Source organism: Peromyscus maniculatus, chromosome 5, assembly GCF_049852395.1.
Source record: "Peromyscus maniculatus bairdii isolate BWxNUB_F1_BW_parent chromosome 5, HU_Pman_BW_mat_3.1, whole genome shotgun sequence".
Classification (NCBI taxonomy): domain Eukaryota; kingdom Metazoa; phylum Chordata; class Mammalia; order Rodentia; family Cricetidae; genus Peromyscus; species Peromyscus maniculatus.
Window position 1 is genome coordinate 26,863,318 of NC_134856.1, and position 27,027 is coordinate 26,890,344.

Genomic DNA, 27,027 nt, shown 5'->3' on the forward strand with positions numbered 1-27,027 from the left:
TGTTGGAATTTCATTTGGGAAGGATGGGTAGAATTAGGCCATCACACATATTATTTAGTATTCCATAAGTTTTCACTGTACACTTCTTACACGGCTTTATTTCTAGGTGACTTTTTATTGGCCCTTTTGAAAAGGACGCTGTCACAGGTTGCTCTAGGCTAAGACTACATTTTCCCCTTTCCCTAGCGACCTTGCTGGGTTCTTATTAGCTTCAGTATTAACGTTCTTTACTGTTTGTAGGTTTTTGTTGTTCTTTACTTTTAGGAAGAGCTCATATACAGACACATGATTTTCTTTTAGCCTGAAACAGAAATGGAGATGGGAGTCTCAGAGAATGAAAAGAACTGTGCAAGAAATACATTCAAATTGGGCTCTGGGTACATATGTTTCGGTCCACAGGGAAAATTTTAATGTCACTCAAGTAATGAAAGTAACTCCTCCGTGTCACGGACTTAGGTGTCAGACATCTGGAAAGCGGAGGGGTTTGAACATGAGAAGTGCTTCACACCTGAGATCGCTGTTAAGATGCTGTGGGCATGTGTCCTTCCCGGCCACCTCGCTCTCCTCTGCGCCAGGCGGCCAGCATTTGCCCTGCGCCAGGCAGCCCCCTGCATCCCCCTCTGGTGGGCGCTGTGACCTCTACAGCTCGTGACCTGTTAAAATGCGGTCCCGGTAGAAAGGCCCGTTGCTCATTAGTAGAGCTCTGGCATCTTTCCCACTTCCTTTTCCATTTTCTCCATGGCTCTGCTTGAGTTCTCTGCAGGTACTCCAGGCCCTTTCCTCTGTAACTCCTACCTCCTCTCATGGTCCAGCTCACTTCTCTTTCTCCTTCAAGTCTAAACCTAGAGATCTGTGTAGTTGGGACTCATCCTCGATCCCACCTTTTTCCTGCCCCAGAGAGATTATGCCTTTCCCATAGCAACCGAGCTGCTTCAGAATGTGCATCGCAGTCAGGTGCTGGCCAGCTAATCTCCGAGGGAAGAAAGTGTGGGGCAGGCCCCCTACGCGCTAACATCTCTGTCTCGGCAGCCACCACAGCAACAGGGATTATTGCTGGTCACTGAAAATGCTGTGATAGCTAGTTTATTCATATGGCCATCTGCTCTCTAGAGATGAGTTTTCAGCGTGTCTGAAGGCTTTGAAAACCACCTTCCCCTCTTGGGTTGTTCCCTTGCTGATGCAAGAAGAAAGGGACGCCATTCCTGGCGCAGTTCTAACATAAAGGTTTGATAAGGTGGAGAGGCGAAGTATGACTCCAAGCTTCATGTTCTTTCTCCTCTTCAGCCAAGAATCTTACGAGGCCTGAGGGCAAGGCTGAGATATATTTGGTATAAATATACCAGGGTTTTGACGCTTGTCTTTCATGCTGTAAAGTGGTATTGTGTCCTCCTCTCAGAAGCCATGTGTGTGGTCACGTGACAGCCATGTGTTGCTGGGACTCTGATTGTTGACCCCTGGTTGAATATCCAGGCCAGTCAAGCCCCACTGTCCTGGTGAGGTTCTCTATTCACAAGGTGCTAATGGATTAGTCTTTTAAGTCATTCAGCATTTGGGGGTCTTCTTGTTCTGATACAGATGGAAAATTGGCCTGATCTTTCTAGATTTTTCCTTCAGGTAGTCATCAAGGTTATTGAGAGAAAGACAGTTGATTCTGTTTTCATTTGGCTTAGTGCAGATTTTGTCATTATTCCTTTGACTGCCTTTGCTTTCTATTTCTTTACCCCAAAATAATTCCATCAATTTAAGTAACTACAGTTTCTTGTTGACCTGTGGTATGTATTTTGTTACAGATAAAATAGTGTGAAAACGGGGGGGGGGACCCCAGAACTTCAGAAACATTAACTCCGTGTTCACCACAACTTTGGTGGCACGTGTGAAGCGGAGACCTTTCTGTGGAAAGGCTGTACTCTGGCCATTATTGAAACATACATCTCACAAGAACATGTTGGGTTTTTCTCCCCCACACATGGAGACGCTTGCAGGAAACAGAAAGTTCTCAGAGATCTGAGATCCTGAGCTTCCCGCTGATGTAGCAGTCTGACTGTTTGCTTGGACTTTTACTAGCCTTTGGAGTAGAATCTGCTTATTAGTGGTCAGATTAAATATTGCTTCTCTTTTTCTTTTCCCAAAGTAAGTGCTGACCGAGGCTGAGTAAGTCACCTAATTGTGGTATTGAGAAGACCGTTCGGCTGCTGTCTGATGCCTCCAATGTGCCTTACTGGGGGTTTCCTCTTTTTTCCCCTCACATGGTTCTTTAAAATTATTTTTTTGCACTTTGAACTTCACCGTGGAAGTCTTTATCAAACCTGAGCTTAAAATTCTGAGATTGTCAGGTGTGCCAGCACATATCTGTATTCCCAGCACTCAGGCTGAGGCAGAGTTGAGAGTTTGCGGCCACATAGTAACAGCCTGTCTCATAAGACCCCCCTAAACAAATGAAGTCTGTTAAAGAATGTTGCTGGCTGCTTAAAATTGAAAAATACTGGAAATCCTCCCCACCTGTTGGCTGAATATGGGCTCCAACTCCAGCTGTCTGTTCATCCTGTAATTTGTGGCTTGGTAAATTTTACCTGGAAGAGGATGTTTCAGACATTATAGAACTGGAGAAAGATGAGTTATTGCCCAGCAGGAATAGGGCAGGGGAAATAGATGCAAGGCAGGCAGCAAGCCAGGGGTCCTGAGGGTAGTTGACAGTATTGGTGTCAGACTCCGGTGGTCACATAAAGGTGCGTGTGAATCTGTAATAATCTCAACTTACAAAGTGTCCTGTGAGTGAGGCGGTGGTGGCGCACGCCTTTAATCCCAGCACTCCAGAGGCAGAGGCAGGCAGATCTCTGTGAGTTCAAGGCCAACCTAGTCTACAAAGTGAGTTCTTGGACAGCCAGGCTATGCAGGGAAACCCTGTCTCGAAAAACAAACAAATAAACAAAAAATCCAACCAAACAAGTAAAAGTGTTCTGTGAAAGATCATCAGTTTGTCTCATAACTCAATCACGCTAGTGCTTCGCCCTAAGACATCCAGGGACCCTATGTAATGGTGCAGAAATGATTTGCACCTAGTGACTCTTTCCTGGGCCAGCAGTGTGCAGGGAGCATTAGGGATGGTGGGGGAAGTATGGAGGGCCACTTCCAGTCAGACACACCGTCTGTTGACATTGCAAAGGGAGCTGGCATCCCCAGGGTGCTGCAGGGTGAGCTTTAGGGTAGGTAGCTTAGGTGAGAGTGCGTTTTCAGCGTAGAGTGTTTGGACCTCAGAGTTTATTGGGATGTAATCCCACCATTAAATCCCAGAGCGCCTGTGTAGTAGGTTTGCTGGGTTGGGGGCAAGCATTGACTTTGCTTGAAGGTTTTGAGGTCATAAGGCAGATACATTCATGTTCATTACAAAGATTTTGAAGATTGGAGGTAAATTAACTATACTAACTATAAAAATTAAGAGAGCATGCACTGTGTTCCAGTACACCTAAATTTCTCTTCCTTCTGACATTTATAATAAACACAGGGCTGGCTCTACAGGAACTGTGCCCATCAAAAAGACTGGCATGTAATTATAGTAGTGTGTGCTAAATTGAATGACAGGTGTGGATGAGGACGAACTTAACTCATAAACCTCAGAAGTACTGACAGGACTTCCTCCATTGTAACACACCTGGACACTGTGTTCTAGTGACCCTGGCCCGTGGTGCAATGCAGAGATGTCCACATGTGTCTGATACCCCAAGGACTTTTTATGTGTATGTGTGCATTTGGAGGCCAGAGCACAGCCTTGGTGCCATCCTGGAACACAGTGGTCCACTTCCTTTGCAACAGTCTCTCACCAAGGTTGATGATCGCCAGCTTGACTATCTGGCCTGTGAGCTTCAGGGCGCCTCCTGTCCCTTCCTCCCCGGGGCCGAGAGGGGGTTATGAGTACGAGTCATTGTGCCTGGTATTACATGGGCTCCAGGGATGGAATTCAGGTCCTCATGCTCACAAGCCACACTTTTTACCAATAGGACAGCCCTGGACAAAGGACTGTAATCAGGTTTCAGGTAGAGAGAATAAAGTAAATGACTGTTGTAATGAAGCAGGCCAAGGAGAACACATTAAAGGACTGGCTAAGAGCAAGGGAAGCGAGCGAACATGTTCTCTGTTGGCCTTGCTGTCACACAGATGCACTCTGTGTCAGTCTGGGGGGTGACAGCAACCTGTGCCACTGCTGGTGGTGCCCAATGAAGGCAGGTCACGGAGGATGCGCTCTTGAAGGGTGTTGGGACTGACCGACACCCTTCCTTGCTGGTTCCTGCCGGCACACAGCTCCACCGTGTGCTCCCAATGTCACCACAGGCCCGCAGCCCACCTGAAACCGCCGAGCACCGTGAGCCTAAATAAGTAAGTAGAAACATCCCCCCTTTTCAGCTGATTTTCTGTGAAGTTTGTGTTAGCAGAAGAATCCCAACAAACCATGAGATGACCTACAGACCTCCCGCTGCACCCCGCCTCTGAAAGTTCGGTCAGAAGGAGGCAAAGTAAGAGAATGTGAAGGGCTGGCACCTGTCCCAGCATCCACGCAGAGGTCAGAGGGCAGCATCGCAGGGGTCAGTTCTCTCCTTCCACCTCGCTTTTGAGGCACAGTCTTCCTTATGGCTTCTGCAGCTGGAACCCATGGGTTTAGTTTCTTCTTTAAAGCTAAATGCCTTCAGGAAGCCCTTAAAAAAGCCCATGTCTGCAATCCCAGGAGTGCCATAAAAAGCCCATGTCTGCAATCCCAGGAGTACCATGGCGAGCTAGAAGAACTGGTCGGAAGCTTGCATACACCACATGACAGCAGAAACAAGAAGCAGCCCCAGATTTCAGGCCATTTGATCAAGAAAGTCCTTAAAACAGAAATAGATTGTAAACTGTTGGTGGTGAGGGTCAGAAATCCTCAAAGCTCACATGTAATTTCAGTGAGAGGGAATCGGCCCAGGTAGACGGTAGAGTGGAGTCCCTTAGGAATAGGACAGAAAAGGCCATGTAAAGAGATACCAATTTCCTTTAGTAACATGTGAAAACATGACAGGGGATGATCAGGCTTAGGCTTCCAGCTTGGGCAGTTTGACCGAGGGCCACTCGCGTGTCTTCCGAGGGTTGAGATTGACCATCTCTTCAGGGTTGTGTGATGTTGTTTTTAACCAGTGTGTGAGGAGGCCTCTGCATTAGCACATTCTTGAGAATGATGTAGCCTGTGCAAGATGAGGAGAAGTCTCCATACCATCGTAGAATAACATGAAATTTTTGATGTGAACAAGTCTTCATGAAGCGAATGCCCCAGAACACTGGTGGTATTAGTACAATAAAAATAGTGACAGTGACTCTCAGTAGCCACATTTTGCACGACAGACAGTGTTTTCCACCACACATGTATTCTCCTTTACTTCTGACCTGAGGAGCGGGTGCCAAGGGCTGCTGAGATGGAGTAATGAACAACCTGAAACAGGAGAGCTAGAACCCAAGTTCAAATCCGCCACCGAGCACTGCGTGGGACTGCTTCCCATGAACCAGGAAGCAGTTGGCTTCTCTTTAACGCAGGAGCCAACACCCAGTTACAAGCATTAGAGCATGTGATCTGAAATGCCCGTGGGCAGCCAGCCTGTTGGCTGAAAGAGGAGAGTTGGGAGCGTGGGCGCCGGCGGCAGCGGTGGTGGCTTGGGTGCTTAGGAAGTTGTGTCTGTGTTTAGTTCCCATCCATCAGTACTCATCATTAGAAAACAGTATGTCAGCTTCACAGAGCTTGTTTGCTGGGCTCCGATTTGAACTCAGAATAAGCTGAACTGTGGTTGTTCATCAAGCAAAGCCATTTGGGGCTCATTGTGAACATGTTGGTGGGCTGTTAGGTAGCTAAGCCAACTGTTCAGAAAGTTCCTTAAGACTAAGGTGGTCCAGAGCTTCACTGTGGAGCCAGATTGCCCAGGCTTGAACCCTGACCCACTGGATCGTAGCTGTATAACCGTAGGTAACCTAACTCCACTGGATGCTGGTCCTTAGGCAGGTTACTCACTCTCCCTCTCCCTCCATTTCTGCTATCTTAAGATTTATTTTTACCCTTTTTGGAATCCCCTGTTGCAGATGTTTGTCTGCATGTGCATGTGAGTGCAGATGCCCACGGAGGCCAAATGCATTGGATCTCCCCTAGGTGAGCCACCAGATGAGGGTTGGGAGCCAAACTCCAGGCTTCTGCAAGGACAGTCCACACTCTTAACTGCTGAGCCAGCTCTCCAGCCCCTCAGTTTTCTTTTCTGTGAGGCCGGGGTGACATGGTAATGTGTAAGAAGGGCAGGGTTGTTGGGGGATTTGATGAGTTAACACGTGGTACAGCAGTCAGCATGTCCTGTGTGTCGGAGAGAAGTGCCCTTGTTCCAGTTTCACTGTTAAAAGGAAAGAAGGTTTAATAAGCAAACCACCCCTGATACTTGTCTAATAAATAGTTAAGCAAAATCCTAAGTTTTGGAAATCCAAAAAAAACCAACCAACCAAACAAACAAACCATTTTGTATCTCTCATGCATTGCCCACGATGGTTTTTTTTTTTTTTTTAAGCTCCTGCTATGATAGTTTTAGCTTGTACACTAAGATTTTTTTTCTACCTCAGACACCTCTGTAGTCACTTATAACCTACACCTGTCTTCTGTGGAACTGAAGCGGACAGATGTTTAACAAAGGAAAGGGCACTGGGCTAAGAGCAGGAAGAGACGAGTCTGAGGAGCAGCCATTGGAGAAGGCTGCACTCTAGTCATCGGCTCAACAGGCCAGGAATTGAAGTAAAGCTCAAGCGTATTCACTGAAAACACATAAGGACCTTTTTATGTCAGACTTGGGGAGATACACAAGAAGGAACAAGAGTTCCACCCTCAGGGACATGATGCTCTGCCAGGTGGGGGTGTCAAATGAGCAGTAAAACACCAGGAAAGCCTGTGCGGGGCACTGGGAGGAACGGGTTCCTGCTGGGGTGGAGGGTGAGCAGGGAAGGCGCCTGTGACAGACAAGGAACTGGGAGTTGGAGGTGAGCAGAGACAGAGGAGTGGAGTTAGCTGGGAGACTGCAGAAGCCTGGGACAGCTCCGTGGAGAGGGTGAGCTTACCCCAAAGACAGGTCAGAGCAGGGACCTCAGTCAGGCCTCCAGTCAGGCCTCCAGTCAGGCCTCCAGTCAGGCCTCCAGTCGTAGCCCACATGCTGTGGGCACAGTCTCGTGGAGACACATTTCATAGGATCATCAGTGGTGGGCCAGAAATCACTGGCCTGCCGTTCTCCAGGAAGTCGAGTTTTCAGAAGTTATATTTAGGCTATTTTTAAAGTAAATTGAATGTTTGGCTTTTATTTTATTTTATTTTTTAAAGCTTGATACTGGTATTGAATACAATTCATTTCTTTAGTTGTGCTGGAATTGTGTTTGCATTTTTGCCCTCTGTGAATATACTTCTTCAGAGTGATTGCCGCATTCCTACAGGTAAACGCTACGGTGTCTTCCTTGGTTAAAACAGTCTGGTGAAAATGTGGTTCTCAACACCACGAGTGTGGGGAGGTGGTTCAGAAAAGTGTTTGCTGCACAAACACGGGGACCTGAGTTCAGTCCTCAGCACACAGAAAAACCCTGGCGAGATGGGACATGGCTATAATCCCAGTCTTGGGGGGCGGGGCGGGGTGGGGCCGGGGCGGGGCCAGGGCGGGGGGGGGGGCAAGCATGGGGGCTCGCTGGTCCAGCCAGTCTAGCCAAAACAGTGAAGGTTGTGAAAGAGAAACAATTGAGGGAAACAGCCCAGTCTTTTTCTCCCTCTCTTTCATACACATGCACACGCACGCACGCACGCACGCACGCACAACTGGAAAGAGACTTGTTGAAGCGACTTCCACAGGCTGCTCTCAGTTTTGAAGGACGAGGTAGTGACCCTGGCTGTGAACAGGCTTTGACTCAAGCCGTGGCCCCTCTTTGATCAGACACTAGGTCCAGAGTGATCTACTTAGCCAGGCTGAGTCTGCTTCCCTGCGCAAGACAGATTGCAGATGTGAAGAATGGGTGTGGAAACACCCTGTGGTGGAGCCGACACCCTGTGGTGAGCCGTGCCCTCCCGGTGACTTTTATTGCCCAGCTCAGGGCACCTTATCTACGATTTCAAACCCTGCCCACCCTCATCTCACCACCAGTGAGCAAACAGAAAGATAAAGGGTTTTTAGCTATTGTTTATTGCTGTTAAAATTTAACCTTGATTAAGATTTAGAGAACCATTTCTTAGTTCCCAAGACATATCTTGAAGTAAGGAATTTTATTTTACAAGCATACATACTATTGAAAAACCATCTCACACCTCCCCCCCATGTGAAAGGTTTCTGCCCACAAGGTCACCCAGTGTCCTCTATCAGGGACATCTGTCCTAGGCAGCTGCTCTGACAATTTGCCCTTTTGGTAAGAACTGCTACAGGGCGGGCTGGGCCACCTCTCTGCTCTTCGTCAACCCCAGAGCAGTGTCCTGAGATGTTACCTGGGTGGAGCTTTGCGCAGCATGCTGCTGAACTAGAATGAGGTGTCCACAGGTCAGGATAGCAGACGCACAGCATCAGGAGTGGCGCTCCCTGAGCAGAGCGGTGCTCTTTTATGGAAGGTGACGAGGGTGAAACCCCGAGAAGTCTGGTGGTTTGCTCAGAGCCCCAAAGGCAGTCACTCTGCTCCGGTCACTCAGCTGAACACCTCCTGCACTTGCAGGACCAGGCAGGAAGCATTTAGGTAGCTTGATTGCCAGTCTTGTCTTCGTGGACACACAGACAAGGGCTGGCAGCCTCATCGTGAGAACTTTCTTGTGTGTTAAAGCAGAAACCAGCTGCCTTTTGGAGAACATTTGGAGGGTCAGCACAGCTGAAGACTTGTCAGGGTAGACCAGAACACTTTGCCCCTGACCATTCGGTGTAGAATTTCAGGCCATGCCTGCGTCTGGACAAAGCTGCAGTCCGGGGTGAACAGGAATGCTGTTGAGCGCTGCCATATAATTTTAGCTGTTCCTGGTTGTCCCTTTCCCATGTGCCTTGGTGACGCAGAAAAGCAGAGTCCACAGCAGAATCACACATGTCTCCTCAGACTTCAGCATACTGCAGCTTTACTCTTAGTTTGGTTTTCCTGTTGGTGGGAGAGGGATTTTAATTTTTCATGGAAGGAGATGCAGAGTTTGGAAAGCAGAGTCAACAGTGGTGAGGAAAGGAAGCATCTGACTCCATCCTTCCAAAAGAGCAGAGAGCATCTTAGACTTAAGCCAGGGGGCTGGAGAGAGGGTTCTGTGGCTAAGAGCACACACTGCTCTTATAGACGATCCATGTACAATTCCCAGGACCCATATTGGGCGGCTTACGATTGCCTGTAATTCCAGCTTCAGGGGATCTGATGCCTCTGGCCTCAGATCCCACCAGCACTAACATACATGTACAGATGTGTTCACAGATACACACATAACCATAAAGTAAATCGTCTTTGTCTTTAAAGACTTGGCAGAGAGATGGCTTCTCTTTCCTTAGCTGGCAAAGTACTTCCTGCACAAGCCTGCAGACCTGGATTTAGGTCCCCAGCACTCCCACACAAAGCAGAGTTCCCAGGCAGCATGTGCCTGGAACCCCAGCGCTGGGGAGGTAGAGCGAGGAAGATCCCTGTAGCTTGAGATCCAGCCAGTCCAGCCAAACGGGTGAGCTCCAGGTTGAGTAAGACCTTGTCTCAAAAGGTAAAGTGGGAAAGTGATTGAGGAAAACAGCTGATGTCCACCTCTGGTCTCCACATACATGTTTACATGAACCTACACCACACACACACACACACACACACACACACACACACACACACACTCTCACTCACTCACTCACTCACTCACTCACTCACTCACTCACTCACTCACTCAGGCAGTTGTCAGCTAGGTGAGAAAAGCCCCACTCAGCCAGGCCCCTGTTTCAGGAGGGGCCCAAAGCTCAAGCAGGTCAGGGTGTTAGTTCTCAGGGTTCTCTGAACACAGGACCCGATCAGCTTTGAGACGAAGCTTAGGAAATCCATCCGGCTCCACATCCAGGGATAAACCTCAGGACCAAAGCAAAAAGAACAGGTTACTGATAATGTTTAGGAAGCAAGTTTGGAGTCTGGCTTCTCAGAGGTGTCTTGCAGAAAGAAGCGTTTCCAGAAATGCAAGGATTGCAGCAGTTCCCAACCAGGCATGCTGCCCTCAAGTGAAGTTAGGGATTCGAGACTCCGAAGGCACCCTGTGCACCTGCACCTGCGTGGACCAGGTTGTGTGTCCCTAAATTCATGTTGGAACTCTTATCCCAAGTACCACGGAATGTGGGTTTTAGAGACAGGGCCTTGAAGGAAAAGATAAATTGAGATGAAGGCATTGTGGGGAGTGCTAATGTAGTCTGCTAACATCCTTACAAGACAGGGTTAGGCTGTGCCGAGATACACCGGGAAAGAAGGCCATGGGGAGCTAAGGACAGAGGTCTCAGCTGAAGCCAGCTCACCACTGCCTTCATCCCGGATGTTTACCCCCAGGACCACAGGAAAATGAGTGTCTGTTATTTCAGTCACCACTCTTTGGGATTTTATTACAGCTGCCCTAGGAAACTAATACAGACAGTGTCTACAGATCACAAAGCCACCGTCGACGTGAACAAACCTTCATAGTGCTTTTGTTTGTTTTCCAGTCCTGGGGATGAAGCTGGGCCCTCATGCATGCTAAGCTGTACTCATGGCTTCCCCTTTAACTGTGCACATGCATGCAGGAGACCAGAGTCCAGGAGAAGGATCCCTTGGAGCTGGAGTTATCCATGTGAGTGTAGGAATGGAGAGCAGTGTGCACTCTTGACCACTGGGCCGGCTCTCCAGCCTCTTCTTTTCTTGCTGAAGTCTCACTGAGCTGCCCAAGCTGGCCTAGCACTCATTCTGTAGCCCAGACTAGCTTTGCACTCAACAGCCTCCTGCCTCCACCTCTTGTTCAGCTCTTCCTCATTCTAAAGAAGGCGTTTCTGCACTAAGGTGCTGATCTTTACTGTTAACTTGTGGATGTGATGGCATCTCAATAAAGACTCAAGAACTGTTTTGTTTCCAGAAGGCGTAGGGTGGTGACTATAGCTCTTTGGAAAGAGAAGCGTGCAGCTAAACACAGGAGGAAAACCAACAGGGGCTGGCCTGTCGGGCCTTGAAACCCTTTATTAATATGATGGTGTGGGCTGGGTGGGGGTGGTGCGTGCCTGTAATCCCAGCACTCATGAGGCAGAGGCAGGAGCATCTCTGTGAGTTCACAGCCAGCCTGGCCTACAGAGTGAGTTCCAGGACAGCCAAGGTTACACAGAGAAACCCTGTCTTGAAAAACCAAACTCACACACATACACAGTTAACCAAAAGTAATTAAAAAACACCACCAACAACAAAAACAGTGGCGTGGCCACAGACTAGAGCAGAATGAAATGTCTGAAAACGGAACAGACACAGGACATTATGGAAAGTTAGCGGCTCAGTCCCCAGGACAGAGATAGCCTCTTAATCAGTGGCATTTAAGGTGGCTGGCTAACCATTCAGAAAAAAGGTAAAATTAGATGCATTCCTCATACCACAAATAAAACCAGTGGATCAGAAACCTAAATAAATCGAGAAACTCTTCATGTCCCAGAAGGGTAGGTACAGGGATGACTTCTTCCATTCAGCATGGGCATACAAGATTTTATAACTTCAAATTCATAACGTGCACACATGCACACACGCACGCTACACAAGAAGGATGACTGAACAGGAAGCTGGACAGCTACCCTGTGAGGAGGTTAGAAGAGGGAACTGAACAGAAGAGATGGGAGATGTATTGTTCTGACCTTCGGAACCATGCTAGTGTTTTCTGGATCTGGGAATTGGGGAAATCAGTGAGGACTGGCAGTAATTGTGCCGGGAAGCCTAACACCAAAGGTGGGAGTCATACCCAAACTTTGAGCAAATGAAAATGAGCCCAAGTATTTTGCACATAAAAATAAATTTAAAAGGAAAACAAATTCCTAGGTGTAGTTTATAAGCTGGTATGAATATAGTAGTTTTGAAGAAATTAGTGTATTTAAGGGAATTCATAAATGTATTGAAACTGGGCCAGGCATGTTGACCCATGCCTATAATAATCCCTGTGTACGGGAAGTGGAGGCAGGAGGATCAGGAGTTCAGAGTCATCCTTGGCTACAAGTTTGAGGCTAACCTGGTCTATATGAGACACTGTCTCAAAAATTCCAAACGATTATCTATATAATAATGAAGGGAAATACAATGTAGATGAGCTGGGTTGGACATACAAAGTGCTTCTGCACACACCCCCATGTGCACACATACAGCTTAGAGTCAGTGTGACTTCAGAGTCTATGATGTTCCTCATTAAAAGGAACCAGGGACCCAGAGATGAAGAGGAGGAAGTGAGGCAGAAGCCAGAAGCACCAGGTTTCAAACATCAAAGAGATGCTGACCCTGTGCCCCTGAGGCACAGTGGCTGCCATGGCCAAGTACCTGGCCCAGACCATCGTGATGGGTGTGCAGGTGGGGGGCAGAGCCTTTGCCCGGGCCCTGAGGCAGGAGTTTGCAGCAAGCCAGGCAGCCGCTGATGCTCAGGGTCGTGCTGGGCACCAGTCTGCAACTGCATCCAACCTTTCTGGCCTCAGCCTTCAAGAGGCCCAGCAGATTCTCAACATCTCCAAGCTGAACCCTGAGCAGGTCCAGAAGAATTATGAACACCTATTTAAGGTGAACGATACGTCCGCGGGAGGCTCCTTCTACTTGCAATCAAAGGTTGTCCAAGCGAAGGAACGTCTAGATGAGGAACTCCGAATAAAAGCCCAGGAAGACAGACAGAAAGGGCAGATGCCCAAAATGTGACTGCTGGCCACTCCCACCCCACCCATTTATAGCTTGGTAATAAATGTCTTCTCCATGTCTAAAAAAAAAAAATCAGGGATGCTTAAAGAGTGGTAGCATGTTTTAGAAGACGTAAAGAGCAAGCAGCGGCCAGTTGTAGGACATAGTGAGCCACAAAAATAGACTAGAATAGGAACATTTCAGCCTATTTATCAAGAATTCACAATCCATGCCAGTGGCTATTAGAGATGAGCAGGAGGCAGGAGATGGGGAAGCCCTCCTCATGGTAGAGTTCTGACTCAAAAATAAGGATAATGGAATGAAAGAAAAGTCATGTTACAACCATCTGAGCAAAGGTTGACTCAAGCAAAGATCTACATTCAGGGTTGATGAAGTCTGATGAGAAATGGAAAGTTTACTCAGTCTGGAGGGTCTGCCGACTGGTAATTACAAAAAGACGCAGTAGCTGTGGATGGTAGGTGAACTGGGCAATAGTCTAACCAAGCAGTTGAAAGGAAACAGGCAAATGATTGGCTTCTGGGTATGTACCTAGAGAAGGGCGTAACATCACCTGCATAGTATGGTAGCCTAGAACCACGGGGTTTAATATAAAGAACCGTCAGAGGAACCCATGTTGAAAGGCAGTCTGTAAAATCACTGATAAATACATCAGTGGTTGCTGGGTCAGTAATGGCCTCAGGTGTGTGTGGACGTCAGTCCGACTGTGTACCAGTTACTCTTGACTGTTGTGGAATTAAGGAGCAGACAGTGTACATTACCTGCTCTCAGAGTTTTTGGGGTGGGTGGGAAGTATTTGGAGCAGGAGAAGGGAAGAGAGTGAATGACTTAGTAAATGTGGCAAACTTAAAAATGGGGGGGGGGCGGTCAGGCAGGTGAGATGGCTGATTGGGTAATGGGGCTTGCCGTGCAGATCTGGAGGCCTGAGTTCAACCCCAGAACCCATGCAAAGGTAGAAGGTCAGAACTGACTCCGTGAAGTCCTGTGACCTCCACACACTCTGCACATGGCGCGCGCGCGCACACACACACACACACACACACACACACACACACACACACACATCCCACATACAGTCATCATCATAATGATGGTGATAATGATAAGCTTTAAAGGTAAAAGAAAAAAATAAAAGTGAGTGAATCTGGCTACAGGGGATATACAAGAGTTAAATACTATAGGAGTTTATGTCAGAATAAGAAGTGACTGAACAGAATGGTCACAGAAGCTTTAATACAATGATCCCTTCCTAGAAACATCCCAGGTCATCTGTAGGTAAAACTGTCTCATCAGATAGATTAAAGACACATAGAATAATTCATAAAACTGAGTGAATCTCACAAGTATAATGTTGAGCCAAAGATGAGTCAGAGGGTGATAACAATCTGTTTATTTGAAGATTTGTGCACCTTGCTATAGATTTAGAATAGTTTAGTTTACTAGAGGTGCCTGGGCCTCCATCAGCAGAGGCAGAGTCTCTTAGAGTGTAGTTCAGTGGTAATGTCCATGCTTAGTGTATACAAGGCCCCAAGTTTGACCCACAGGACTATGAAAACATAAAACAGTCAGAGATGAAAAAAAGGCCACTTGTCACATTCATCGATCTAGAGCGTCTTCGCTGTGCTCATTAGTTCATGTCCACAATCATCTAAACACTGATTGATCTCTGATGTACTGGGTCCATCTCAGCACTGTGCCCTGACGCAGATCACCACCAAACAAGATGACGACAGGACTGTGCGGAGCTTGGGGTACAGAAGTACAGTGCCCTTTCCTGTCATGAAGTCCATTTTACCCCCCATGGCCACCGCCACCTGCTGGCAGTAGGAACAGTTAATTTCCGGGTCCTGAAGCTGTTAGGCAATGAGAGCTGCCAAGATAGGTGCCTTAGGAAAAGGAGTCTGCTTAGTGTAAGAAAAAGCTGCTAATGTTGCATTTGTTGCAAGTAGTTAGCTGGACCTCCAGCTGATGACCAGGAAAGGCAGGCTGGGAAAGCCGGGCAGGCTGGCATGTGCCTGGAGTCCCAGCACCTGGAAGGTTGTTCTCAGCTGCCTAGCTCGTTCAAGGGCAGCATGGGCTCCATGAGGCCTAGTGACAAAAGGAAAGAAAAAGGGAGAAAAGAAGAGAAGGAACAAGTGATCGGGGTGGCCAATTCAGAAGTGCTAACTCAGGCTGCAGCGGCTAAAAGACAAAGACTGTTCGTGCGTCCATCAGTAGTTCAGAATCCTGGGCTGTATTTCATAGCACAAATGAGGTGGGTTTCTGCTGGCAGGAGGAGGCCTTGACCAGGGATCCCTTTGACATAGTGGCCACCTCAGTTAACTGTTGGAAGGTAGAAGTAGAAAATAATGTCTTGCTTTGGGCAGATTCCATCACTATGCTAGAAATACATTATATTTATTATACTCAAATAGCAAGGGAAATCCACAAGTGTTATCACTTTATAGTAATTGACAAATGAGATGTAGTGTGAGGAATTTTAATACTTTCCCAAGCCATGTTACCAAGTTCTCAGCTAAGTCAGTGACAGCCCGTGTGTTGTGCATGCCTTCCAGGGTTCCTGGAGAGCCAACTCCACATCTTATGTCACCGAACGTTCCTTTAGGGAAGTGCATTGGGGTCCTGGTCACCATTCGCAGTGACCAATTTAAAATCCCCTTCTTTCTCTCATGCAGTTTGAACACATGTTGCTTTTCTCTACCATTTGGAGACCACAAGAACAGGAGGGCTTCCGAAGGTCTTTGTCACTAAGGGGAGCCACCTGTGACCCTGGAGGACGCCTTGGGGTCTAGCGGCATCCCCAGGGTAGGGTTCTATAAGTCAACATTAGGCAGCCATCCCTCCTAGGGTGCCATATGGTGATGGCTCTGCCAGGATTTTCTGCCGTTAGCCGGGCTAATTTCATCACCCAGGCTCTTAGCTTTCCGGAGACAGCTTTTTGCTTTTGTCTAGGTACTGACCTCTTAGACCTGTCTTGGGTTTTCAGCTGGCAAACATAATTATACCTTCTGCATCCTCCTTGGCCCTGTTGTGTGGTGTTGAGGACCACGGAGAAGTGGGTGCATTCATCCAGGTCCTCACAGAAAGGATGCTTCTAAGTATGGCTGCCAGGACATCCCCGACCCTCAGAGGCTGTGTAACTGACTGCCTGCCTTCCCTGGGCTTCGGTGTCACGTGCTCATTGTTTACTGCTTTCACTTAATGGTAAATAATACCATTCAGTACATATCAACTCAGCTTTGAGCAGACCGTTACGTCAGAGTATCGGTGTCGATATGTACATGTGTCAACAGTGGCCCAGGCTGGACTCCAACCTCGGGTCCCTTTGCCTTAGCCTCCCTCCTGAGTACTGGGGTCGTGAGCGTATGCAAGTGTGTGTGTGTGTGTGTGTGTGTGTGTGTGTGTGTCTGCGTGTGTGTCTGTGTGTGTGCGTGTGTGTCTGTGTGTGTGTGTCTGTTCCTGTGTGTGTGTGTGTGTGTGTGTGTGTGTGTGTGTAGGGGTGTACATGCACAGTGCACATGCGGAGGTCAGAGACCAACCCTGTGGAATCGGTCTCTCCTTCCACCTTTACTTGAGGTCCAGGGATCGAATCCAGTCTCTTACTGTATGACAGACCCTTTACCCATGAAGCCATCTGGCTAGCTGGTGATATATATTGTTAATTAGCTTTAGCTTTTTTGTGAATAGGAAAATTAAAAATGGAATAAAGCAGCTAATTTTAATCTGAAACTGCCTTGAGGCTTCCCAGTGGCGCTGCCAGGCTGGGGTCCTGTGATCTAGGCTGTGCTCTGGAGCGCGGTCACTTTCCTCGGGCAGCAGGGGGAGGTCAGGTCGTTGGCCTCACCTGCCGTGAGGTGATGACTGGTTCTCCCTTTGCTCACTTGTCTCTGTTCTCTTCCCATGCCAGTCCTTCCTCCAGTGCTGGTGCCCAGGCACAGCGAGTATAACCCCCAGCACAGCCTTCTGGCGCAGTTCCGCAACCTGGGACAAAATGAGCCTCACATGCCGCTCAATGCCACGTTTCCGGATTCCTTCCAGCAGCCCAGCAGCCACCCATTTCCCCACTCGCCCAACAGCAGCTACCCCAACTCTCCGGGCAGCAGCAGCAGCACCTACCCTCACTCCCCGACCAGCTCAGACCCAGGCAGCCCTTTCCAGATGCCAGGTAGGAGGGGGCATTCTGGGACCCCGCCTTGGGGAGGTGGGTGGGCGTGACCTGCGGAGGGGACGGAGGTTGAGCCCTGGACAAGCCCCTATGAGCCAGTGCTTCAGAATAATAGCGTATCGAGGGGAGTCATAGAGCCGGAGAAGAGGATGGCCTGTTTGATTTCTGCTATATTTTCCCCTTGTTTTCAAAAGTTTTGAAACAGCTGCATCCTTCTGGGAGTGGCATGGTTGTCCCAGTCTCTGAAGGGAAATGTCATGTCACACAGTGCTGTTCTGTGGCTTCGGCCAGCATTTCCGACGTTGAAGATCTTCCTTGCTATCGCTGCAGCCGCAGAAGAGTTCTTTCCCGAGGGATCACACCCCCCATTTAATTAGATGCATTTAGCCGGTGATGTAATCCCAAGAAATGTACTTTTAACAACAAGGAATTGCAACAGAAAGTGCTGGAGACCATCTGCTTGTTGAACTTAGCAAAGACAAGAACCAGTTCTTTTCCTGTCTTAGTCGTAACGGATGGTGTAATAGTTACCAAAATAAGTGATTAATTAGAAGATTATATTTTTCAAATTACAGGTTAGTGAACAAGCATCTCAAATATTGGTGCCAGAGCTCATGCTAGTTGACATCAAGAAGGACATGATAAACAAAACATCGTGAAATCTATGAATGTTTTCGTTAGGGAAAAGACTGGGCGGGCATGTTTACAGAGCCACTTAAAGTGCTCTTAATTAAATTTTACTTCAACATCCATGCTGAACCTTCAGAAATTGGAAAGTGATCCATGCTTTATTGCTTCTTCTCCTTTCTTTTTAAACACTTGTTTTTCAGCCGGTTTATTTTGCATTGTTTTTGTGTTTGGGATGAAGATGGGAGATAGATTATTTTAGTAGCCAAACTAATAACATTCGGTGGTTTCCTATCCACGCATTTCCTGGCCAGCCCATTGGGTCTGGTGGACTGGACGGGTTAGTGGGAAAAAGGTCCGTTTCAGAGGACTTTTGACAGGGGCAACCCCAATAAAAAAATCAAAGACTGTCACTCAAATTCCGTCTTGTCCTTGACTGCCCGGGATTCAAGTACAGGCCCAGGAGAGGAGAACAGAAGGGCTGTACTCTGTAGGGATGGCAGAGCACCATCAGCTACGAGCTGGCCCCTGTTGGTGCCATGGGTTGCTAGTGAGATTTTTCACCAGCCTGTTGGTGTAAATTCATTGGGTTCTGCTGAGAAGAGGCTCCGCCTCGCTGCTGGCTCCAGGCCAGCGGAGTTAACTTCACTGCGGCAGCAAGACGCTGGAGTGAGGAGGGACAGTCTGAGAGGACCCAGGAGGCCCGCTGACTCCGCTGGGTCGGAGGTGGGTGGGAGGAGTTGCCAGGGAGCCCTGAAGGAGCAGAGTTGGTTATTTGGGTTCCATGGGTGCTTCTGAGTATTTACCCAAGCATTCATGGCTCCCTCTGGTAAATTGTGTTCTCCAGGCTCTGCTGTACACTCTGGGTGGGCTCACAAGCCAGTGAGGAACTTGGTTTTCGAGAGCAGGAAAACGAATGCCCTGTGTTTCACAGTAAGAAATGCCAGGCTTGCATTCGTCTGTGTGGTTTCAGTAATCATATTATTTGCTGGAAACTGTTCGGAAGAGCCTTATGCAAATTCTGAAACAGAAGACAGCTGAGATAAGCTGATTTATTGCCTAGTGTTCTGTTATTGGGGATTTTTGAGCTAACTATTGCTCAAATGGTTGGGGCAGAGGTGTCCTGAGAGACTGCTTAAAGCCATGGGAAACCAAGTCTCAATCAGTAGGTTGTAGCAAGCCCAGAGAGCAAATTCTTGCCCATAGTTTGCTGCCGGGGGCCTGAGAGAGCTTCTCCTCACCGATCCTGTCAGCCAGTTTTTACACCAGTGAGTCTGCTCATGAAGAGTGTGCTCCATGCTCTTCTCATGGGTCTAAAGTGACCTGCTCCTAGGTAGGCAGGGGACTCCTGGGACCGACTTACGTTTTTTTCTTCTCACTGAAATGTCACTGGGAACAAAGTTTGGGGATACGATTATTTTCAGAAACTGTACCCTAAGTCCAGTGTCTTTAGCATCTATCCTTTTTTGGAAGGGGGGGGGGGTGAGGCAGGGCCTGATGTAGCCAAGGTTGGCCTTGACCTCTGCATCTTCCTACTTCCATTTCCTAGCTACTAGGATAGCAGGCAGGTGCCACCGTAGAGGTAAGGGGGTGGCTTCAACGTGAGTGATTAGTAATCTCAGCACAGAGAGGCAGGGACAGGGAGATCCCTGGGGCTCGCTGGCCAAGCTGCCTAGACTGCCTATAGAGCTCCAGGCCACGAGAGACCTTGCTTCCCCCACCCCAGCCCCCAAAAGTGAGGGCTGGCCAGATGGCTCAGTGGGCAGAGACACTTGCTGCCATCGTGGAAACCTGAGGTCAGTCTCTGGAACCCACATGGTGGAGAGACCTAACTCCTGAAGCTATGTTCTGACCCCTACACACATGTGCGCACACATGCATCCGCATATACGTGCACAGGTATACACACACACCTGTTTATATTTCGAAGCATGTCATTTTTTTTTTTCAAACTTTGTAGCGGACACCCCCCCACCTGCTTACCTGCCTCCTGAAGACCCCATGGCCCAGGATGGCTCTCAGCCAATGGACACGAATATGATGGCACCTTCGCTGCCCTCGGAAGTCAACAGAGGAGGTAAGAGAAGCTGCTGCTCACTCCCTTTTTTGTTTGTTGTCCCTGCGTCCAAATGTAGACCTTAAAAAGGTCGTTATTTGAGAAACATGGAAAACAGGTTTTCTGTGGTTGTTGTTTTAAGCTTAATGGAAAGAATTCTCTAGAACCCATCTTTTTACTTAAACTCTGTCACAATTCCATATGAGATCTCAGAATTGAATGTGGAGGTCTCAGATTTTCACTGGTCTCTGAAATGGCCGTAAGCAGCATTCCGCCATTTTGTACTACATAGTTAGGTGAAGTTAACCTCAGCTGTAGTGGTTAGGAAACTGAACTGTCAGTCAACTCTGAGGACAATGGGAGATGCTGCATGTTGAGTATCCAGACAAGACTTGTTTATGTAAAAATAAACAAGCATGTCTATGTCCTTAGCATGCCAGTTCGCTCTCGCCTTCAGTAAATGCTTAACTGATAAATATTATCATATGTACATTTATGCATACATATCAAATAACTGTTTAAAATGCATTTATCTATGATTCATCACCAATAAGTGTGGGTTTGTACAGCTGTTTCACATACCTGTGTATCCATGAGGTTGTAGAGATCTCTTGAGCATGCAGAGACGGTGGGGAGGAAACGGTTGAGTCCTGTTTTACGTAACAGATATGTCTGTTATTTAGATGGTCATGTGTTCAGGTCTTCAGTAATTAATAACTTGAGATCCATGCTGCAAGAAGTGTCTTTAAACGGGCCAAGAGCAACAGACCGTCTACAGTAGTGCAAACCCAACTCCTGTGGGAGATCCATACAGCAGCACCTTTGGGTCAGAGTAGACTGGCATATGCCTCGTCTGTTTTATGGTCCTTAACTGTCACTGAAACAAGTAATGACATTTGTTTTCTTTCTGGACTTGTGCCTAACTTCATTACCAAAAAAGAAAAGAAAAGAAAATTAAAGGATGAGACTTTACCCCCCTTCCCTCCAAGAACTTACAAGTAGAACTGAAGTTCATGTTCCCTCTCTGGGGAGGGGGAGCTGGTCTTCACTGTCGGGCCCATTTCAGCCTGGGAGTGACTTGGTGTGTGGATGACTCCACCTGCTTCCCAGGGCCACAGTAGCACGCTGAGTCTGCTTACAGGAGCAGAGAATCAGACATTGACACCCCACCACCAACGCCAAACACACACTACCCCTGCTTACAGTGCCATGCTGCCCTGGCAAGACAGACTCGGTCAGTAACTTCCGGAGGAGGCCTCCCCCAAGTGCTCAGCCTGGGTGTGAAGCAATTCAAATTAAAAAGCAATGTGCCTGCTGAATTTGTCTTCTTTTGTTCTTAACCCCATTTTTAGCGAATGGGAGGTAGCTCAGACGTTGTCAGAGCTGCTGATGCTTGTTAAGGATTTCAGTGTGATGCTGCCTGGCTGCCAGTGTAATAACGACAGCAGCAGACCCTGCTCACCCGTGACTAACAGCAAGAACAAGCCCTGGTGTGGACTCTGGGTTTGGGATGGTGATGTAGCAGCTCTAGAGTTATGCCGAATGTACCACTCTGATGGAGGATCTTGGTGGTGAGAGGGCATATGGGAAGTCCCTGCATGACCCTAACTGCTCTAAAAATAAATTTAAAAATGATGATAATAATCTGAAAGAAACTTAGTTGTACGTTTAAGTAAATTAGAACATATAACTTTTAAATCAGTGGTTTTGTTTTGGAGTTTTCGTTATAGGCTCTCTATATTTCACGGGTCTTGGTCACCGTTAGATGCTGGGAGTCAAAAAGCAGAGGCGTCTGACTGAGAGAACAGCCCCATCTGACCCATTTTTGGAATTTTTATTTGGGGAGCAAGATGCTCTGTGTGGACCCAATTATGGTACTGATAACATTAGCTCCATGACCCCCAAATAGAGACTTACTTTTAAGATCTTCTTCTTTTTAAATAGCTTTAAAAATGTTCCCCATTAGAGCCAATTTAAAAACCACCTAGTATTTTCAAAGGAAAAACACTGGCTTTTCTCCTGTTGTTACCTGTGGTGGTTTTCCCAGAGCATGGGTCAGCAAATTACAGCCCACAGACAGATCAGCCCACTATCTGTTTTTGTAAATAAAGCTTTATTAGAACACAGTTGTGCCCATTTGTTACATATGATCTGTGGCTGGGTTTTTTGTTTGTTTGTTTGTTCCTGTTGTTACAAAGGTAGAGTGGAATAGTTGTGATAAAGACCATATGTCCCACAAAATCTTTCTGGCCTTTTATAGGAAAAAACGTGTCCACGTGTAAGCTAGATGAATAGCATTTTTAACAACACTGATAGTTGATAAAAGGCTCTGTGACCTATGGCACAGTCTTCTTTGGGGATTGGCACTTGTGAATGACTGAAGCTTTGCTCCTTGAAGAACAGCAGAGGGGTGACAGGGAAGGGTTGTCTGGAAGACAAGGGAAGTAGCAGTGTATTTTCAGCCAGCCTGCTCCAGTGTGTCAAGCAAATATCGGGCGGTTGTGCTAAGAGCATCAAAGTCCTTCTCCCTTCACCAAGCCTGGTGGATTTTCTTTCCATTTCTCACATTTGTCCACCGAGGCCCCGTGAGGCTCAGATCAGTAATGATTAAGTTGGCGATGGTGTGATTTATCCCTGGGGTCTCAGAGGCATGCTCTCGGAGGTTTTGCTGCAGAGGGCTCATTTCCCAGCCTTTTGGTCGAAAGTGTTGAGAAGCATTTTCTGTTTGGAGATTCATCAGTCTTAAGAGATTGGGCCTAACAAGCTGCATCCTGTCAGTAAAGCTGGGTAGTTTCCATTGTTGGCCCATTCTGGGAAGGGAGAGACAAACACACCTGCTCGGCTTGAAGCAAATATAAGGAAGTTAGCGTGGAGTCTGGATGAGAGAGATATGATTCATTCGGGGGGAATGGCCAGCTGGCACGATTTCTTCCTGAGCTATAGCAAAACGGGAGCTGCGGCCAGCACCGGCTCTGTGTAGCCAGGCAGCTTCTTCACGATAGGGAGAAGCTGATTTTCAATGCTTTGAGAAAGCAGAGGTCTACCAAGGCTTGGCCAAAAGCGGTTCTGTCGGCACATCTCCGGGCCCTCTTGTTCCTGTACGGCTTGCTTTGTCACTGTCACTTGTATTTCTTGTAGGTAGTGTGCCAGCAGGAGGGATTTCTATTATTTCTGTATGTTAATGAGCCAGGAATAGGTCATTAGTGTTCAGCAAATGCTTTTGCTGGGCTTGCTGAGCTGGTATTCCAGATTTCTGCCAGTCACTGGAGAAGACTGCTCCCCAGTTAAAGGGGAATGCCACCCTCACCAAGAAGTACTTCAGGTCTCACAGAAGGTGATCCACGTGACCACCGTAGCTGCCCCTGCCTGTCTTCATTCCACAGTGCTCAGCCAGTTTACAATGCGGTTTCGGGTTGGGGGTGCTCCAGGCGCAACCCGTGAGCCAACAGAACCTTTTTTCCCCTCTCACAGATGTGCAAGCTGTTGCTTACGAGGAACCAAAACACTGGTGCTCTATTGTGTACTATGAGCTCAACAACCGCGTGGGCGAAGCGTTCCACGCCTCCTCCACCAGCGTCTTGGTGGACGGTTTCACCGATCCTTCCAACAATAAGAACCGCTTCTGCCTCGGGCTGCTCTCCAACGTTAACCGGAACTCCACCATTGAAAACACCAGGCGGCATATTGGAAAAGGTGAGCTTCTCTTGACCCCTCTGGCCAACGTTCGTCTCGTGTTCCTCCATAAGTGACTCCGTCATTCCCGTGGCAAACGCCAAATGTTCAGATGCCGCTGTCTGGACATTGTTCCAGTCAATGATCTTAGTGGTTTTCCAATTTTTATTGATATTGATAGGTACCAGCTGACATGGACTTGTTATTGTGGGGCACTACGATATCTTAAATTTGTTATAAGTGAAATATCTTTTAAAACAATTTTTACAGTTACTTATTACATTCTTTGTTCATGCACACATGTGTGCATAAGTAAGTACCTTGATCAGAGGACAGCTTGTGGGAGTCAGTTCTCACCTTCCACCATGTGGATGCTAGGAATCAAACTCAGGTCTTCAGGCTCGGTGGCAAGCACCTTTACCCCCTGAGCCCTCTCGCCAGCCCAAATATCTTTCTTAATAGACCTAGCTGTTTGTTAGTGGTAGATTAAAAGAGTTCTGTAACATTTACATGTATTTATTATATGATTAAGGCAGTGACTAAATGTGTGGGTAGTGCTCATAGCTGAGTTTTCCCTGTGGAGTAAGGAACATGCAGCCAAGAAGGGGTGTGGCATTCCTTGGAAAATGTCAGTATAAAATCATACTTTAACGACATGATGTGTGTTGATGTGCTCTTGTGCTTATGTCCTTATGCAAGCCTATCTATGCACCCTCGGACTGCATACTGAAAAGGCAAAGAGACAAAAGAACAAGACGCATATCCAGTGTCCAGATCATCGCTGGTATCTAACCCCAGTGAGGGAAACTGTGGCTGCCTCCAAAGCTGGGACGGGCTGAGCCTGGCGCATCTCACGTGACAGAAAGTGAAGAGAAGCCGGAAGTGGCGGTGCCTCTCAGAATCCAGCTCCCACCACACAGCTCTGGACAATTTAAGTACCAAAGTCCAGCTGTCCATGGTGGGAACTAAAATCCATGGGTGCGCAGTTTCCTTATCTAAAACTGTAGTGTATCGTGTAACTCACACACCTCCCCTTTCAGGTGCCCTTTGAGTCACGCTCTGCGGAGTCCGCGTCATGTAAATAGTTGTACTGCTGAGTGACGCCCGAGAAGGCAAACCTGTGCATGTTAATGTTGGTGCTATTAAAAACTCATTTTTGATCTGTGCACAGTTGAAACTGGATTCCAGATCCAGAGATAATGAAGAGCAACTGTAATTAACTGCAGTAGTGGATCTTAAGATACTGCTGGGTGTGGGTGAGCATTACTCCTGGAATGTCGTCACTTAGGAGGCCTGAAGCAGAAAATCAAGAATCCACAGCCAGGGTAGACTATATGCGTAGTGAGATTCTGTCCAAATAAGTAGATTCTAAGTGATACAGCCATACTAATAGAGAAATGAGTTAATTGGGAAGTCCAGTGGCTAAACAGACAGTGCTCGAGTACAAACATCATCACTGTGTAACTGTTGTAGTAAGGATCACATAAGGTCATCTGTTTAGGGCTGGTGACATGGCTCAGGGGGTAAAGGGGCTTGCACCACGCCTAATGAGCTTAGTTCAATCCCCAGGACCGCATGGTAGGAGAAAGCCAACTCCTACACGTTGTCCTCTGACGTATACACACACACACACACACACACACACACACACACACACACACACACACGATAGCACGTGCCTCACACACGCATCATATACACACATAGAACAAGTAAATGTAATAAAAACAAAGGACCATCAATGTGTGCAAAATACAAAGAGAGATTTTATGAGAATTGAGGTGTTTACATGTTTTAAAGTGTTTCTTCACAAACTATTTTAATTGCAAATAAAAATTGTTGCAGAATAAAAATTAATTATACAGTGGATAAATCTGCATGGTCAGTAAATTTATCAATCCCCCATCTTGACATCACCAGTGAGAGGTGTATGGGTAGCATATGCTGGGGAAGCAGAGGCAGACCTCTGAGTTCTTGAGTTCCAGACCAGCCAGGACTACATAATGAGACCCTGTCTCTAAATAAATAAATAAAGCAAAAATAAAGGAATCAACATCCACAGCAATGGATTAGGTAAAACAGTTTTTAATAGGTGCTTAAGAGACATTTGAAGCCGGGCGATGGTGGCGCACGCCTTTAAATCCCAGCACTCGGGAGGCAGAGCCAGGCAGATCTCTGTGGGTTGGAGGCCAGCCTGGGCTACAGAGTGAGTTCCAGGACAGGCACCAAAACTACACAGAGAAATCTTGTCTTGAAAAAACAAAGAGAGAGACAGAGAGACAGACAGACATTTGAAAAAATTTTTAAGATTTATTCTTAGATTCAAAGAGGAAACCTAATAACTGTTGAACTCGGCAAGCATTTCTTAGTATGACCAGAGCAAGGAGAGATAGAAATGACAACCTAAGGTGAATGGACTTGGGTTCCTAGCCCAGATGGGCGTGTTCCTGCGCCTGTAGACCTCTGACGTTCTCTGTCGATACATTTAGGATGGAGAAGTGTGTATTTCATTACATTTTAATGGGACACGCCCCCAAACTACGAGGGTAGTTTCGTGACGGCAAACAAAAAGACTGAACGGTAGAATTTCCTCTTTAAGAAGTTAGGAGGGAAGGGAGCACTTGAAGTCGCCCCGGATGCCTGACTAGTGGACAGTGTTGAATTAGAGATGATGAAGAAGCCAAGATTCCTGTGAAGGAAGCTAAGGCGGTATGTGGAGATCATGACCAGTTGATAATGTTCAGAATGAAGCTAGTAGGTCAGAAGCGCTTGGTTACATACTTTTGAGAAAGTTCCTATTAACTTGTACCTCCCACTAGACACAGACATGTGCTGTTTCCCCTCACTCTGGACAGCTCATGGATGGACTTCATGTCTGTCAGGTCGTTCTGTTTACCTAGATGTTTGTATAACCACTTCCCCTGACCTGTCACTGACAAAACACCACAAGCAAAACAACTCAAAGAAGGAAGAGTTTATTTTTGCTCATGGTTCCATCATGGCAAGGCAGTGTGGCGGTGGGGGCATGGTGGCAGGGGCAGAAGCCGGGCTCACATCTTGAACCACAAGTAAAAAACAGAGAGGGTGAACTAGTTATGGCTCAGGACTTCAGACTCTGAAAGATCACCTCTAGTGACATTTCCTCCCCCAGGGCTATACTAAGAGAGAGAGAAATTGCACATACAGGCAGCCTCTGTTCATTAAAGAGATGGCTTGATTCTGTGGAAATATTTCAAGTGGACACTAAATCCTCCTATGTTATTTTGTGACTTAGAACAAGTTAGGTTACAGTGTGACATTTGGTGGAAGCCATACAGTGTGATGCCAATATTACTTGAAAGGGTGAATAAGAACAGTTAAAAACTTTAATGGACGAGTAAAGAAAAATTGCGACAGACATCAGGGCTAAAAAGACATTGTGAAACTACAAGTAAATCAGTCAGTGTGTAGACAACAGTGGAGTAAAGTTACACTCATGCTCTCCTGACGTGAGAGGGGAGTTCCGTGACGGCAGCGGGTCAGGAGCTTCTCCTAAAGGTCCTGAGTGTATAGCACATGTGGGTGATTAGTGTGTGTCCGTAAAAAGCAAACAATTAAAAAGATGGATGAAAATATATTTGTTCTGAAAGGTAGT

The 27,027-nt window shown here is 47.2% G+C and overlaps 1 protein-coding gene and 1 pseudogene across 6 annotated transcripts in view; both read left to right on the forward strand.

Moving 5' to 3' along the window:
* The window catches only part of Smad1 (SMAD family member 1), a 66,572-nt gene that overhangs the window by 30,520 nt on the left and 9,025 nt on the right, over positions 1–27,027 (forward strand). For all 6 annotated transcript variants that reach the window (XM_076571947.1, XM_076571948.1, XM_006971730.4 and 3 more), the window contains 3 exons: positions 16,781–17,038; positions 19,626–19,742; positions 23,193–23,414. In XM_076571947.1, coding sequence (XP_076428062.1) covers positions 16,781–17,038; positions 19,626–19,742; positions 23,193–23,414 — 597 coding nt within the window. The remainder of the gene's footprint in view (positions 1–16,780; positions 17,039–19,625; positions 19,743–23,192; positions 23,415–27,027) is intronic.
* LOC102928068 (mitochondrial import inner membrane translocase subunit TIM16 pseudogene) lies at positions 7,710–12,948 on the forward strand (annotated as a pseudogene).